The 16,156-nt window shown below is 44.2% G+C and overlaps 1 protein-coding gene across 3 annotated transcripts; it reads right to left on the bottom strand.

Annotated features, from left to right (window-relative positions):
- Positions 1-4,328: 4,328 nt before the first annotated feature.
- chtopa (chromatin target of PRMT1a) lies at positions 4,329-16,131 on the bottom strand. Of its 3 annotated transcripts, none has more exons than XM_080858834.1 (6): positions 15,855-16,131; positions 14,731-15,170; positions 13,396-13,561; positions 11,694-11,886; positions 6,630-6,791; positions 4,329-5,955 (listed from the first exon to the last, which is right to left on the bottom strand). In XM_080858834.1, exons 2-6 carry the CDS (start codon positions 14,733-14,735, stop codon positions 5,750-5,752), a joined length of 732 nt encoding a protein of 243 aa, XP_080714960.1. In that variant the 5' UTR covers positions 14,736-15,170; positions 15,855-16,131; the 3' UTR covers positions 4,329-5,749. The 3 variants fall into 3 exon arrangements, with proteins under 3 accessions (XP_080714960.1, XP_080714959.1, XP_080714961.1); XM_080858833.1 differs by having other exon boundaries at positions 15,079-15,170; XM_080858835.1 differs by lacking the exon at positions 4,329-5,955 and adding an exon at positions 6,418-6,540 and having other exon boundaries at positions 15,079-15,170.
- Positions 16,132-16,156: the final 25 nt, after the last annotated feature.

Below are 16,156 nucleotides of genomic sequence, written 5' to 3'. Positions count from 1 at the left end.
TATAAAGAAATAAAATCACTCTATCTGCATTTTGTCCCACATCTGTTTTCAAAATGTGTCACTCATCAGTTTTTCTTTTTTTCTTTCTCAGGCTGTGGATGACTCTGGTGTGCCAGGCATGGACTGAGTTGACAGCATGGCAGAATATCTGGTGGAGCTGAGGAACCAGCCCTCTCTGGCCCTCACCAACCATCAGGTCAGGAAAATGTATTGTCTTACTACTTTCCCTCTGTGCACTGTCATACATATCCATACTTGCATATACTTTTGTAGTTTCTCACAGGCTGCTGTGTTCTCTCTCTCTGTCCAGACAGGATCTCATCCTAAATGACTGCGGGAGGATCAGGCGGTGCATTTGGCCAATGGGGCTGTTATGCAGCAGACCACCCTGCAACTGGTGGGCGTGAGCCACACCAACCTGGTACAGTGGCACAACAGGAGGGTGTAGAGGCAGGCCAACGTGGTGGTGATGCAAGAACTGGACCTGCGACTGACCCTCTCCTCCCTGCTAATGTGTGCCCACCATCTGAACCGCCCCCCCAACCAGGCCCAGTTCACCAGTACCCCTGGCTGGCAACCCCGTGGGCCAGGCACAGGTGAAGGAGATGGTATCCTCTGCAGTCGCATCGACGGCTGTGAGCTCGTGCCCCCAGCGAGAACTGTTCCCTGCTCCACCCTCGGGCCCTCAGCGGTTCACGCTGGGTCCGGTGACCTCACAGGGGCCTGAGCTGGGTGCTGCTCCACAGGCTCTGGGTGCCAGCCTCTCCTCTGCCGCTCCTGCTCCAGTCCGAAAACGGACCTGCAGTGTTCTTCGCAACGTGTGCAAGAAATGCGGGCAGTTCAGGACAGCGGAGACTGGACACAGCCAGTGCAAGGGCATTATATACTGCCCCTCTGTAGAGGCTGTTCCCAAGGAGCAGCGGTTGGAGGATATACTGTATATATATATATATATATATATATCTATATATATATATATATATATATATATACAGTATTTATAATGCATTGTTTCACACTTTCTGTATATGTTTTCTGATATTATTATATATATTAATTTATATCAGAAAACGTATACAGGACAATATACAGAAAGTGTGAAACAATTTATTCATTTATTTTTCATGCATTTATTTGACATACTGTATATATATATATTTATATATATATATTATGCTTTAATTGTTGTTGTTTAATGGGTTATTGCAAATAAAAGTTTATATTTCTCCTTTGTTTTGTGAATAGAAGGATGTATTAACTAAAACACAAATATTTTGTGAAACAATTAAAGTACCTCACACATAACTGTACATGAACCTGCATTGGAATATTCAATGTAGATTTATAAATATATCACTTATATAAGATACATTAAAAGTAATATGCAATCAAATTGTGATTTCCAGTAATAAAATTGAACTTTGCAGTAAATACTGCACACCTACATTTCTGCTAACGGTGGGACTCGAACCCGAAACCTTGGGATCAACTCTTCTCTCATAAATGCGTATTGAAATATTCAATGTAGAATTATCCATATCTCACTAATATAAGGTTAATAAAAGGTAAAATGCAAACTAATTGTGATTTCCAATAATGAAAATGAGCTTTGCATTAAATAATGCAAACCTCAATTTCTGCCAACGGTGGGACTCGTACCGTAAACCTCTGCTCTCTTAATCTATAGGCTGTATATATCCAGTAATGAAACGCAACCTCGAAGCGAACTTTAATTTTGATGCTTTTCGACGATATATTGTCACGTACTATCGCCTATTGTCTCTAGCTCCACGAATTCGCCTGATCGGGGGATTCTTCGTCTGCTAAAATGCGACGCACATACTGTAGAGGGGAGGAGGGGTTACAGCTCTACTGCCACCTCACGTGCTGATGTCTGAAGCAAATTAGATTATAGAATCAATTGTGAAGAAAAGAGTTGCTTTACCAAGACATTGTGGCCTGCATTAACACAAATTTAGCTCTGACGGCTCAGTTGGGAATTGCAACATTTAACACATCAACCCACAATGAAGACAACACAACTAAGATTTGACGTCAAGAAAATTGGACGTCATACCATAGAGGTTGTGGAAGCAGAGTGGCGCAGCGGAAGCGTGCTGGGCCCATAACCCAGAGGTCGATGGATCGAAACCATCCTCTGCTATCTTTTTCACTTTGAGCTAAAATAGTCCTCAGATGCTAAGCATCCAAAGGACCTAACACGGACGAGGGTGGGCCACAATGACAAACCTCATATAAAAGTCGCCACCAACGATCATCAAGGTTGCATATCCGAGATTGTATGCATTGGGTGTCAAACTCCCGGGCAGCGGGCCAGATCTGGCCTGCAAGCGATTTTATCCGGCCGGCCGTCTCTTCAGAATGTGCAAAAAGTTCCATTGATTTGAATGGTCTACCCCAACGTTTACCGCTTCCATTGGCAATGGGTTTTGTGCTTCTAATTCACATCTTTCATATCATTCCGCAAGTAGTCCAGTCATGTAACGTAATGGAAACAATGGCTGCGTCTGAATAGTCTTAAAATGCTGTCTTAGCACCCTGGTGTCTTAGAAGAAGAGAAGGAAGCACCGTCCGAATCTGCTTAATTTTTTTCTCAGGTGTCATAAGACACCTTAGAATACGTCATATAACGGTCATTTTTCAAGGAACCATCGGTGTAGCCTTGATGCTGTCTACTACCCACAAACCTTTGCGCCACGACCCTCCGGCAACTGAAAAAAGTAAACAAAGATGGCGGACCAACTCCGCTGACGGTCGTGTTTTGTATGTAAATGTACATGTTTTCAGCGTTTTCGCGCTTATATTTTTTAAAAGTTACCGAGAAATAGACACCGCACTATCCGATAACACCATCATTGTAACCATCAATAATGGTTAATGCGTTTTGCGAGGCGTCAGTCAGCCAACTTTCTAACATCAGTACGTTAGCCTACGTCAGTTAGCTACGTAAGCTACGTAAGAACCTACGTTCTTTCAGCATACTAACGACATAAAAGAACGTTCGTAAAGAACGTTTTTTTGAATAATCTCACCCTTAAAAATCTACCTCGCGCAAGACAGCTGTCTGACAGCAAGACAGGTGAGACACCAAGGTTGTAAGACAGCTCTCTTACATTTAAGACTATTCAGACGCAGCCAATCTTTCTTTAAAGAGTTTTCGAAATCTTTTTGAAGTCAGCAAGTAATGGGTTGCTACGCAACACCTGAAACTTTAAAGTTCTATTTGCTTCTAATTCACATCTTTCATATCATTCCGCAAGTAGTCCAGTCATGTAACGTAATGGAAACAATCTTTCTTTAAAGAGTTTTCGAAATCTTTTTGAAGTCAGCAAGTAATGGGTTGCTACGCAACACCTGAAACTTTAAAGTTCTATATTTGCGTGAAGAACAATTTTTTCAAGTCAAGAAATGGCAACATTCGGAAAATATCACCGTCAGAAAATAAATATATGTGTGTCAAAGGCAAAAGTTTCAGTGCGTATTCTGTGGGTCTGGAAGAGAGTACTGACATAAATGATAATACATTTTTTCCCGTCGTGTTAACAAGTGACAGAGGAATTACAATTAATAATGCAAGGTCATACCACAGGTTAGGATGTATTTGATCAGCATATCAGTAGGCTACACTATTCATTTTAGATCACTATAGATGGAAATATTCTGTATTTTGACACAAAAATGAAAGGATACACTTGAAATATTTTTATTACAAATACATTTATTTTATAAAATAAAATAATTCAGATTTTCGCTGAAGTTTTAGTTAGTGTCCTTTGTTTTGTTTGCAGCATTGATACCAACTATACAAAAGTGGTGCAGTACAGCATTTGCTTTGAAATGTGCATGTATGAAGGAAAAAACAAGATGTAGTTGTCGAAGAAGACATTATCCCACTATTACTGCTGCATAAGTAAGTCATGAGCTATTATTGAGACAAGGTGATCCAAAAATGCAACTCCAACAAACAGCTTTATCCAAAGAGCATCTTGCATTGCCCATGAATTGATACTCAGGTCAGCTACTTGTTGTTCAACAACAATAACCATTGCTCACACATGGTACAATTGCCACACTCAAAAGTGGTATCTACAGTATTGTTTTAGGGAAGCCAACAGATTAAAAAAAATCTGGCCCCCCACTGACCAGACACTCATCGCCCCCCCCCCCCCCCCAGGGTATTTTAAGTTTATGACCCCTGCTGTATGTCTTTTTAGCACACAAACTGGTTTATTGTGCTCTTTGCATACTAGTCACGCCTACTCACTCAAATGTCAAAACGACATCCATCTTCTTGCCCATTTCTTTATTAAAATGATTATCAGACACATGAAATCTCAAAAAGTCTTTAGATGTTTTAGTGTACAGATACAAATTCTTTAATATTTGATTTTTAACAATAACAGAAGATCCTGAAGCAATGCTGAGGTGCCAGGGCGAAGCTGCTCCGGCGACTTGAGGGGACTTGGCAGTGTCATCTGAAGGCATACAGGCATCTGCGTGGGTCGCCCATCAAACACATTTTTGAGTGGTTGTAGCCTTCATTGGTCAGTAAAATAAAAATAACATCCAAAAACGGTCTTCTTCATACTATTATTCAACTTCGTTTTGACTTCATTTGATCCGTGCTCCACTGTAAGACACCACATGTAAAATCATAAAAAAAAAGCAAAAGTTTTGTAAACATGAAAAAAAGGAGGGTCTGTGATGGCAGGTCTTGACATCCAAAGCAACTAGCGTGATCTTACAGAGTGATCCTCTGTAACAGCCCCCTCAGCCACAGCAGAACTATACATGTAGCCAAACCACCGTGCTATTCAGGGATCAAACTGCATCATACACCTAAACATTTAAACTTCAAATCATAAGTCTTGTAAACTATACCGAAAAGCATCCTGCTAGGCCAGTTAGGTTAAAAAATGCTTCCATAAACCTTTATATACCAGGAAACTGTTTTCTTCCTTCTGTTTAAGGGGTTTGTTAATGCTCAGTGATTCTAAAAGATTTCATATTCTTTTAGCAAGCCAAAATAAACAATGAAATGATAGAAATCTGCAGCATTCTGTAGACTCATAATATAAACATAACAATTGTATCTAACTGTGAAGCCCCTGGAGCCCTGATACCAAATACTCAGTAGTTTATTACCAACAAATCAAAAACAAATAAAGAAAAAGGAAATCTGCTTTGAGTGGAGCAGGACGAGGGAAGCACACTGCCCCTCTTAGTTACAGGTAAAGTTACAGGTCATAGGTCTTACAGATCATATAGGTCATACAGGTCAAAGGTCAACAGATACACAGTAACCAATTCAGTCCTTTCTAAGGTCCAGGAAAACATTCAAAAGAAATTTGTACATACAAATAGCTTTTTTTCTTCTTCTTTCATGTAGTGTAACCTGTGCCTAACAGCATAGCCAGTGGAATCAGTGGAATCCAATGCGTTTAGACCAATCGTCTGATTCTGATTACTTTGCATGCCTGTGTGCTGCCCGTCCCAGGCATGCAGAGCCGAGCCATTTCAGCATGGTCAGACACCTCAGTGTGCCTGTACGTGTGTGTGTGTGTGTGTGTGTGTGTGTGTGTGTGTGTGTGTGTGTGTGTGTGTCAGTTTCAGATATAATACAAAAATCATCTTCATGTCAAGTCTGTAATTATTTCTGCAGCTCCGTTTAGCTCTGCTCTCGCCATAGACGAGCCTTGCTTGGGGGAGAGTGACGTGTCGGGACGGGTCACTCCATGCTCTCGGACTCTGCCTGGGCCATGTAAGCGTCCAGCTCCGCGTCCAGGTGGCCTTTGGTCTTGGACATGTAGGCGTCCAGCTGGTTGTCCAGCTGCTCCCGTGTCACCTGGGAACGTCCGGGGGCTCGGCCGCCTCTCCCTCGTGCGCGGCCCCTGCCGGCGAATCCCCCGCGGCCGCGCATCATGCCTCCACGGCCTGGAAGAGAAGAAGAGGGGACGTCATTCACAGGGTCTTTCCTTCATCGTTAACCCCTTCTTAATAACCCCCCTGTTATGTAAAGCCATTTCAGACATGCATTGTGGCTGCATGTTTCCATTCACTTATGCAGAATTTATCAGTATATCACATAACACATACATGCCACCACATCCAGAAAGGGAAGAAGGAGGATCTTCTTTCAGCAGGTCTTTCAATCTAACTTTACACCTTTTCTGGGTTTTGCATTAGGGGAAGGCATAGAAAAAAATTCCTTATGGTCCTACTGTAGTGTGCAATACCTCAATATCAAACAAATCACGGTCTTTCATTTGATCTTGATTAAATGTATGCAATGAGGCATGACTTAAGTAAAGGGCTGGTGATTCTCAAACATAAATGTGATCTATGATATGTTCCATATAGGAATATTTAGTAATTGAACCCATTACCATCGGTGACATTTCCATTATACTTCCATATTCTACTCATGTGGTAGGCCGGGCAAGGTGACATGTTTGTTGTTTGTGTTATTCACAAGGCACATCCCCCACAGCAGTGTGTTATAGCTCCTAAAAAAAATATCTATGCGATGCACAAAAATAACATATTTACAATAACTAACAGTAACTAATACTTATAATAATATTATTTATAATCATTTCCCAACCCACCTCGACCTCGGGGTCCAGCCATTCCTCTTCCTGCTCCTCGGCCCATGAGAGGGCCCCCTCTGCCAGGTCCGCCCCCTCGCTGGCGCATGCCCCGCCTCAGGCCGAGTCGCCCTGGGCCCCCCCGGCCTCGCATCTGCCCCATGCCCATACCCATGCCCATGCCTGCGGAGGGAAAACACAAACACACACACGTGTTAAGTCAGGGAATGATGCAGGAAGTGGTCCACTGTTTTGAAACACCACACCACTTGCTGGCGCATCATAAACCCCCCAGTCAGACAATGTGCCAGGTACAGCAATCCTCTGAGGACACACACATAGTGGCTTCCCTAGCATTAGCAACCAAGGATATACAAAAGGACCTCATTCGGTTCTGTCTTTGGTTCGCACTTCTAATTTCAGTGTCTTGCTCAAGGAAGCTTAGGCAGTGAAGAAACGAACTAGCAACCTTCTGGGTCCGTGGATCTTCTGGCCAATCGATTTTCGTTTTAAAACCAGGAAATGGAAAACGGATAACGAGCCGTCTCCCGTCTCCCGTCTCGGAGTCGGAAAATGGGAAACGAAGAACAAACCTATTTCCCATTTCCGATTTCAAAACGTTTTCTGTGGTTCGTGTGCGAGGTTATGAATGGAAATTCGGGTAAATAAAAACAGGGGCAATTTTCCATCACTGATTTTGCATTAATATGACCCGGGACTGGTTCTGCGACAAGGGCCTAGAAGCTCGTAGAGAGTCAGTTGATGGTGCATCTTTGCCGGACACATATTTCTGAGATCCCGGTGCCTGTGGAGGTTGAAAACAAGGGCCTGGAAGCTCGTAGAGAGTCCGTGGATGGTGATCTGTCCTCGGACACATATTTTTGACATCCCTGTGCCTGTGGAGGATGAAAACAAGGGCCTAGAAGCTCAGGGCCAGTCCGCTGATGGTGCACTGTCCTCGGACACATTAACCCATTGGCGCCGGATGCTGCGTAGCGCAGCATAGCCCCTCCTGCCGGTTGCTGCGTAGCGCAACATAGGCTTTCCTGCCGGTTTTCATGACGAACGCAGCGTATAACTCACTGTGGTTGGTTAAAATTACACATGGGATGAGTCTTAAGGCTTTGCTAAAGATCAGATGACCACCAAAATGAACTTTGGTTGGCTGAAAATCACGTCAATCAATCAGATAGCCACGCGATATTCTGTGCTTGTTTTCAGTGATACCATGCTGGCTAGCGAGAAGTAGCAGTGAAGAAGTAGCAGTGAACATGGAGTATTTTGATAGCGATGTCAGTGATTTCAACATAGAGTTTGAAGGATTTGAGTCTGAGAGGGAGAAGGATAATGACTTTGTGCCAGAGGATCCATTAGATACGTCACAGGAGTGAGATTTTGTGGGCACGGAAGGAGAGGAGGAGGGATTCCAGGTGGACTGGACAACCGGCAATGATCTGGAGGCAATTATTTATGTTTTGTTTTCTTGTGCGATCTTCCGAGTTCTCTTCTCTTAGAAAACGGAATGGGCAGTAATGATAGTGGTGCTATAGCGATTCCTAATGGTGATGATGGTTGATAATATATACATGCAATAATGTTAGTTATAGATACAATAATGGCATAATGAATAAATAGCATTTACATTTATAGACAGTCTAGTAGGCCATTGTCTTAGCACCAGCTGAGGATGTCTCCATCCCTCTCCTCTCCATCCCTCTCCGCTTCTTCCTCCCCACTTCTCTTTCCCCCTCCCTCCCCCTCTTCCCCTCCCTCATAATGTTTGCATACTTGAAAATTGTATTTATTGTATTTGATATCATTGATTTATATTGTTTTTGTGTGTTTGAGAGTTTTTTACAAATGTTATTGTTTTTTGTGTGCTCAGGGAGCATGTTAATAAAACCTGCAGTTCTTACCTTCACAATGCTTCTTATTTCATGTTTCTAAGTGCTACAGAGGCTTAGATATTAAGGTTTTTGTAGACGTTGACAATTCTTACTGTTTTCTCAGAAAACCCTCAGGAAATGAGGTACTTTCTCATAGAATAGCATAGGATTTAACAGGCGTTTTTAGCAGGCGTTTTAGGCAGAAATGGGTTAATTTCACATCCTGGTGCCTGTGGAGGATGGAGACAGGGGTCTAGCAGCTCGGGGCCAGTCCGCTGATGGTGTACTATTCTCTGACACTTGTTGCTCACATCCTGGTGCCTGTGGAGGATGGAGACAGGGGTCTAGCAGCTCGGGGCCAGTCCGCTGATGGTGTACTATTCTCGGACACTTGTTGCTCACAACTTCATCAACGGTAGCCATGATTAACAGACACTGACAAAAGACATCAAGTTCCGGGTCATATTAATGCAAAATCTGTGATGGAGAATTGCCCCTGTTTTTATTTACCCGAATTTCCATTCATAACCACGCACACGAACCACAGAAAACGACCCGTTCCCCGTTTGGAAAATAAATGGGAAATGGGAAATAGGTTCGTTCCTCGTTTCCCATTTTCCGACTCTGAGACGGGAGACGGCTCGTTATCCGTTTTCCATTTCCTGGTTTTAAAACGAAAATCGATTGGCCAGAAGATCCACGGAGGTCCGTGTATGATTCGTTCATTTGTATTTCGATTCAGAACCAAATGTCAAAAAAACGAAAAACGGCTTGTTATTTGATTGTTTGTTTCTCAAAAGCAAACAAAAAACGAATAACGACTTATTTTTTGAACATTCAATGTCATGCTGAGGTCAAAAAAGTAAACCTGTTCAAAACGATCAACACTGGTTTTGATTTATATTATTTAATATGTCTGTTTTCTATGCACCGGATGTTATTTCTGCACACGTACGCGGCAAGACAGTCGGGTATGCACCATGGCTGCTTTAGAGACCCACGCAGACTTGATAAAATAATTGTTTGAATCAGGCAAGACTCACGCTGAGATTTCAAACGCGCTGCAACAAATAGGAGCTGAAAGATGCTCTGAAATGAGTGTCCGACGGTTTTGCACCAATCACAACCTCAAGCGTAAAAGGCATGTTACTGACATGGAGTTGGAGAGAGCTGTAATGGGCTCTATATTGGAGGTATAGGCCTTATGTTTATTTATACGTTACGTATACTACCTTTACCATGTTACATGTCATCTGCCTGTCTTTCAGAAATGATAGACCTAATGTAATTTTTTTTACTTATTATTATCAGACGGGCCCATCGTATGGTCGTAAATGTATGACCGGGTACCTGGCTACACAGTGAGTGCGTGCAGCTGAGTGTCTAGTCGGAAATGTGTTGAGGGAAGCTCACCGGCCGTACCATGAATTACGGCAACAGGTAGGCCAATTAGGCCTGATCAGATGGTCACATGATCACATCACCTGAAATATTCTGGCTACTTTATTGACCCACATGTTTTCCTCTTTCACGATGATTTTTTTACTCCCACGCCTCAAGACATACGTGTGGCTCTCCATCGCTGCGTGCTCATAAACTGTTGCTTGCTTCTCTTCTCTCTTCTTGGAGGAGTAGTCGGTGCGAATATTGCATCACATGGAATCTCTTTGCAACCTGCTTCCGGGTCGTGAACGGCACGTTATTTAAAAAACAAAAACAAGCAAAACAAAATGCGCCAAGACTGTTTTTCAAATTTTTTTTTTTTTTTAAAACGAGTATGAAATGAAAAATTTGTTTGAAATTTGTTTTTTGTTCACCGTTAAAAAACAAATGAAGAGATAACAAGTCGTTTTTTCATGTTTGTTTTTTTAGTTCTTAATTGAAATGAAAATGAACGAATCATACACGGACCCACGGACCCTTCTGATTACTTCATTTTTGTAAAACTGGCCCCTCAAGTTCTCAACTGCTTGTGTGTTTCCATGGAAACCATAGGGGGCTGGCTAAGCTTGTCACTCATTGTCACAACGATGTAAACACACCGGCCATGGAACAACAGCAGCAGGCAGAATCAAGTTCCTAAAAGTGAGTTCCAAAGGTTCCACAAATAGCACATTCCACCCACCTGGAACATTCCTCCCTTTCTTGAAAAGATTCTATTTACTAGCCACCCTGTCGACAGAAGGGATATTCCAGCTGTCTCTTCTGTCACCACGGCAGCATAGTCCCCGGCAACACATCATACAGAAGGACTAAGCCGTGGCTAACAGGCCCCATATGAACAATATTCACTGAGCAAACCTACAGTCTAGCTCTGAATGGCGTCTTTATAAATGTAGTAAAATCATAAGACTTGCAGGCGTTTGACTGACAGCTCCACCTGTAGCAGTGTTGTAGGGGTGCTCTGAGGTGCTGACAGGCTACTTTCACAGGAAACCCCCCCAGGCGACTCCAGCTGCTGGCCCTCACCCACACCTCATCTCAAAGGATCAGCTGCTCCGTGTCCTCAACACTGACAACCCCCTGCTCCACACTCAGCCACCATAGCCCACTGCTCCACACTCAGCCACCATAGCCCACTGCTCCACACCCAGCCACCATAACCCACTACTCCACACTCAGCCACCATAGCCCACTGCTCCACACCCAGCCACCATAGCCCACTGCTCCACACCCAGCCACCATAGCCCACTGCTCCACACCCAGCCACCATAGCCCACGGCTCCACACCCAGCCATCACAGCCCCCTGCTCCACACCTAGCCACCATAGTCTGACCTCATGACACACTTCCAGGTTTCTCACTACAGTGCTACAAATGACAGTATCCTGCTCTTCAGTACTCGCTGCCAACTCAAAATAAGTTACCCAGCCCCTCTGTTGATTTAAAAAATAAAGATCGACCTTGTTAGATCAATCCATTATGTTTAAGTCAATACCAGAACATAAAGCTTATCTAATATTGAGTGACAAATTGTGACCGCTAAATGATAGTTAGCGATTTCATTCAACGATATGGGGCTTGATGTGCCACTGCTGTCCCTGTTCTGACAGACCTCTGGGAGAGAAAGGGATAGAGAGAAAGAGAAAGGGAGAGAAAGAGGGATAGAGAAAGAAAGAGAGAGAGAGGGAGAGAGGGAAAGACAGAGCGCAAAATGAACGCCTCAGCTGTCACTGGTCTGGTCCGAGTGCTGATTTACCTCTGAAGGCGAGAGCTCCCCTCATCATGCCGGCCCCTCGGCCCCCGCGGCCCCTCATTCCTCCGCGCATTGCTCCTCTCATGCCCCCCATGGGGAAGCCCCGTCCCCCCACCGCTCCGCGCATCATCAGGGCCCCCACCGGCCGGCCCAACCGCGCCTGGATGTTGCTCTTCCCCAGACGTTGCTTTAGGCTCTGCCAAGGGAAAGAACACACACACACACACACAGTAGCTCAGGATGAGGGGAGACCCTACAAGAGTCTTGAGACACACACGGCATACCTGGTCTCAGTCACATAAAAGTTAGCAAAAGTGTAGAGTGTATGTATTTCCAGGTGTGTTTGTGTTTCAGGGACTGTTGGGATAACATAATGAACACAAATCCAACTTCATGTGACAATAGCAGCTAGTGCCCCTGAGGCTACCATTGCTCATAGGCACAGACCACAGACCTGTTCCCTGGGTAACCGGCCTGTGCTTCTGTGTGTCTGTGTGTGTGTGCTGGGTCCTGAATGTTATTTGAGTGGTAGTTTCTAGTGTGATCAGGTCCCCCATCAACACCAGAAAATACAATACATATAATAAATAATAGATGCAGTGCTGACCCGTCATAACCACCATTATAAAGATTAAATAATAGACAATTTTATTGTTTTGGCACTACATAAATACAATTTTATTTAATTGAATAATATATTATGTCTTTCATTTTATGCTCAGTGACCAGAAAATATATTATATATTACATTTTATGCTCACTGACCAGAAAATATATTATGTATTTACATATTATACAAACACTGAAACCCTGCCTCTTTTTCAACCCTACGTATGTGTATAACACAGCTACTCGAGTTCCCAAAAGCCTTTGCATGCACACAGTGCACTGAGCTTAGTAATAAGGTTAGGAATGCATCTGTAATGAAGGCATGACCAGAGGAACTTGTTTCAGCATCACCAAGACTGTCAAGTTGAACGCCATTCTGAAGAGGTGCTCCAGAGCAGCACGGGAGGTTTTATGGATGGGTATGGTCGGTCTGGTTTTGGGAGTGTACTCAATCAATTAAAGTGGACCTATTATGCTTTTCAAGTTTTTCTCTCGCCTTTAGTGCGTTATAGCTTTTTGTGCCGGTGAACGGTATGTTAATAGCTTGCAGATAGTCTGCAAAGTTACAAAGCCAAAAAGTCCACGTCAGACGGAGTAACTTTCTCCCACAGAAACCACTTTACTCAGCTGCCACCTTTATGAGATGAATCCATAAGGATCCTTACTGCCCACCTAGCGGACAAATCAGAGCACACTGGGCTCATCGGGAGGGGCGGCTTAAAGACACAGGAGCTTTACCACAGGAAGAATAGAGATGCACAGTACGATGAAAAACAGGGGGTTTTGGAACACTAAAGCATGTAAATCATTTCTAGTAAAACCCCGAAATCTAGTCTAGATGTCAACCCATCATGCCAAACTACATGAATGACATCATCAAGTAATGACCTTGTTGCACTAGCTTACAAAATGTCCATCTAAATCAACTTATAAACAGTGACACCATCATCACCATACCATGGCTAGCCCATGATACTACCCTTGTTATTAAAAATAAATAAACACATTCAAAATCGAAATCAGTTGAATTGGTGACCCTGGGCAACACCGTGCCATGTCTAACCCATACCAGGTGTCAAAGGCCTGAGTCTCTCACCTGTGGGCGACCCATCTGCTTGTGGTGGAGGGCGGCCTGCACGGATGGCCGGTTCTCCATCTGCTGCGCCAGGCGTCGGTTGCGGGCGCTTGCCGTGTGCTGTTGCTGCAGGCTGGCGCGGATGCTCACCGCAGTAGGCTGCTTGGTCTTCAGCATGGTTGTGAAGCTTAGAGGTAGGGAAGGGTGGGGGGAGGGGAAACACACATAGAGAGGAGGAGGAGGAGGAGGAAGAAGAAGAGGAGGAGGAGAGAGAAAAGGAGGGTGGAGAAGGAAAGGAAGAAAGGAGGGAGGGCAGTGGAGGGAGGGTTCCAAATCAAATCATTTCTCACACACACACACACCATGGACGTAGCCACGGGCAGGCCATGGCGTAGTCAGTGAATGCCCACTTTGTTCTGTTTGTTTTAATCACTCTCTCTCTGTGAAGTCTAGACACCCCAGATACTCCTCTTGGCATAGAGCTGTTAAGGTGCAGCTAAACCAGTCCAGCATATATAGAGCTGTGAACAGGACAGAGTGAAGGAAAAGAACAGGAAAAAGAGTCTGTTTGGAGTGATAACTGAAAAACAGAGAAGCAGATCAAGAAGATGAGTATAGAGCAGAGTAAGACATGGTGAAGAGAGAAAGGGAGAGAGAGAGGGAAAGAAGAGGGGGTGGGGAAGACAGAAAGAGAGGGAGAGAGACTGGAAAGTCAAAGAAAAGGAACAGCTCAGAGTTTGCTGAAAACAAAAACAGAAGAAAGCCCACAGTGAAGAGTAAAAAGGAGAGGGTAAGACATCACCAGAAAATGAGAGAAACGGAAGAGTGGAGGGGGAAGACAGAAGAACGTAGAGAGAGAGAGAGAGAAAGAAAGAGACAGACAGACAGATGAGGTTGTGACTGCCTCTTACAGGCCTCCTGCTCCCCAGCCAGCAGCCCAGGAGAGGGCCATAGGGGAGGAGGCCCAGGGCTGGAGGGGTGTCTGGCCACCCAGCCACTTACAGCCCGGACCGCGCCGCACCGCAAGCCTCCCCACCCCAGTGAAGGACACCGGGGGTGGGGTTCACAGGAGCACGAGAGGATGCAGAGAAAGAAACCGCGATGCAGTCACGTCCAGGCTCGGACTGGGTGCCTTCTTTGGGTTCTCAGACATGAAGAGGAAGAGAGAGAAAATCATAGATGCGGAAAAGAAAGTTAAGAAAGAAAGGAAAGAGAGAGAGAGAGAGTTTGTGAGAGGGCGGGGAAAGCTGAGGGAGGACACGCTACATCCTCCATGGTGTCTCATGTTTGCAACTTTCCATTCACAAGGTCAAGGAAGACCATTCTGTTTAGGGGCGAACAGCAGCACCACCTTACCTCATGTCACCATATCCCCATCACCCTCTCTCATCACACTTAGGTGTGCACTGCCTCCGCGAGAGGTGCCAAGCTGATCTATAGCCATACCAAAGCCATACAGCTTTACCAATCATCCTTTACCAAAAAGCATTTTTCTACATGACTAGACCACCCGTGGCAACGGGTCATCTTGTTTAAGTAGTGCTCAAGAGGCAGACTCTTTAGCGTCCATGACAGGTCTGGTATGGCCCTTCTGTGACTTCCAAAGTAGTAGGCCATCTTGCCGCGGCTTTCTATGTATCTCTAGGTGTGTTCTCTCCCCCTTCTGGCCGTCAGTAAAAGCTGTCGGGGTGCGTAGCGCCTCACCGCTCGTTCAGGGACACCTTGGTGGTGCTTTTCAGCACGACTTTTTGAGTTGACGGAGCACTCATTTTAGCTTCGATCTTGCTGGGAGATTCCTGTGAACGAGACAGTGGTGGGTATGTGGTTAAACAGAACAATTAAGACAACCAACTTAGTTGTATACTTCATTTGACAGATGTCACCAGCAACATTTACGATAGCTATGATAGCAAGCTACGTTAGTGTCAGAAGATCAACCGAGTAGGCACGCCCAGGTAATTGTCATTCTCCCCAACACCTCTATCTAGCAAAAACACTTGGTCGGATTCGCCAACAGCCATTTAAAAATATATATATATATGAATGACCTATGCTGGACAGCTATATCATTAGGGATTTCCATGTATTCTTGGCCTACGCTATGTTAATCTTGTGGGTAACGTAAGAGTAACGTTCACCATGTACGTTAATGCTAACGTATCTTGTTAGCAATCGCCTTGGCAATTAACTTACGCTAACATAAATATATGAATCTTAATATAGTCTGGGTGCATGTTTCCTCTGCCTAGCTAGAGAACTAATATGGACATTGTATCAATCTGCGATTTAACGAGCAAATAAGAGAATGGTATGTTAAATTATGATAGCTGCCTAGCTCGCTGGCAAGTAACATTACGTTGGATACGAGGACAACTCCTTAGCAAATTGGAACTTGTTTTACTCACACCTTAATGAACACACTATGACAGAAATCAACCAAAACACATCCAGCTTAGAGAGTAAAACAGTTAAAGACTTACGTGTCAGAATGTTCTAAAGGAAACCGTTGAGACGTGACCTGTTTGGGATAGGAGTGTCAAAGTAGTTGCTTATCTGGGCTAACGTTGAGCCACTTATCACTAGCTATCTGAACGATGTCGACTAAACAATGCGTTGTCAGCGAACAAAACAAACGAATGTTGTTCCTTCGTTGGCGTTATTTTATGAGTAGTAGTAATAATAACAGAGAGGCGAAGTTGGTTGTTGACTGAAAATCTAGACTGTTGAGTTGTCCAGTTGCCTTTCCTCCCATTCAAAACAAAATGGTGCTAATCCCTGTGTG

This window comes from Sprattus sprattus (genome assembly GCF_963457725.1).
Source record: "Sprattus sprattus genome assembly, chromosome: 20".
Lineage (NCBI taxonomy): Eukaryota > Metazoa > Chordata > Actinopteri > Clupeiformes > Clupeidae > Sprattus > Sprattus sprattus.
This window is presented reverse-complemented; position numbering and strand designations above follow the sequence as displayed.

Bases quoted from the DNA above. Each gene is read 5' to 3' on its own strand.
- chtopa (XM_080858833.1), bottom strand. From the start codon at position 15,143: ATGAGTGCTCCGTCAACTCAAAAAGTCGTGCTGAAAAGCACCACCAAG. The intron at 13,562-15,078 runs GTGAGGCGCTAC...CCTACCTCTAAG, and splicing joins AAGGTGTCCCTGAACGAGCG to CTTCACAACCATGCTGAAGA. The intron at 11,887-13,395 runs GTGAGAGACTCA...TTCCCTTGGCAG, and splicing joins AGCAGATGGGTCGCCCACAG to AGCCTAAAGCAACGTCTGGG.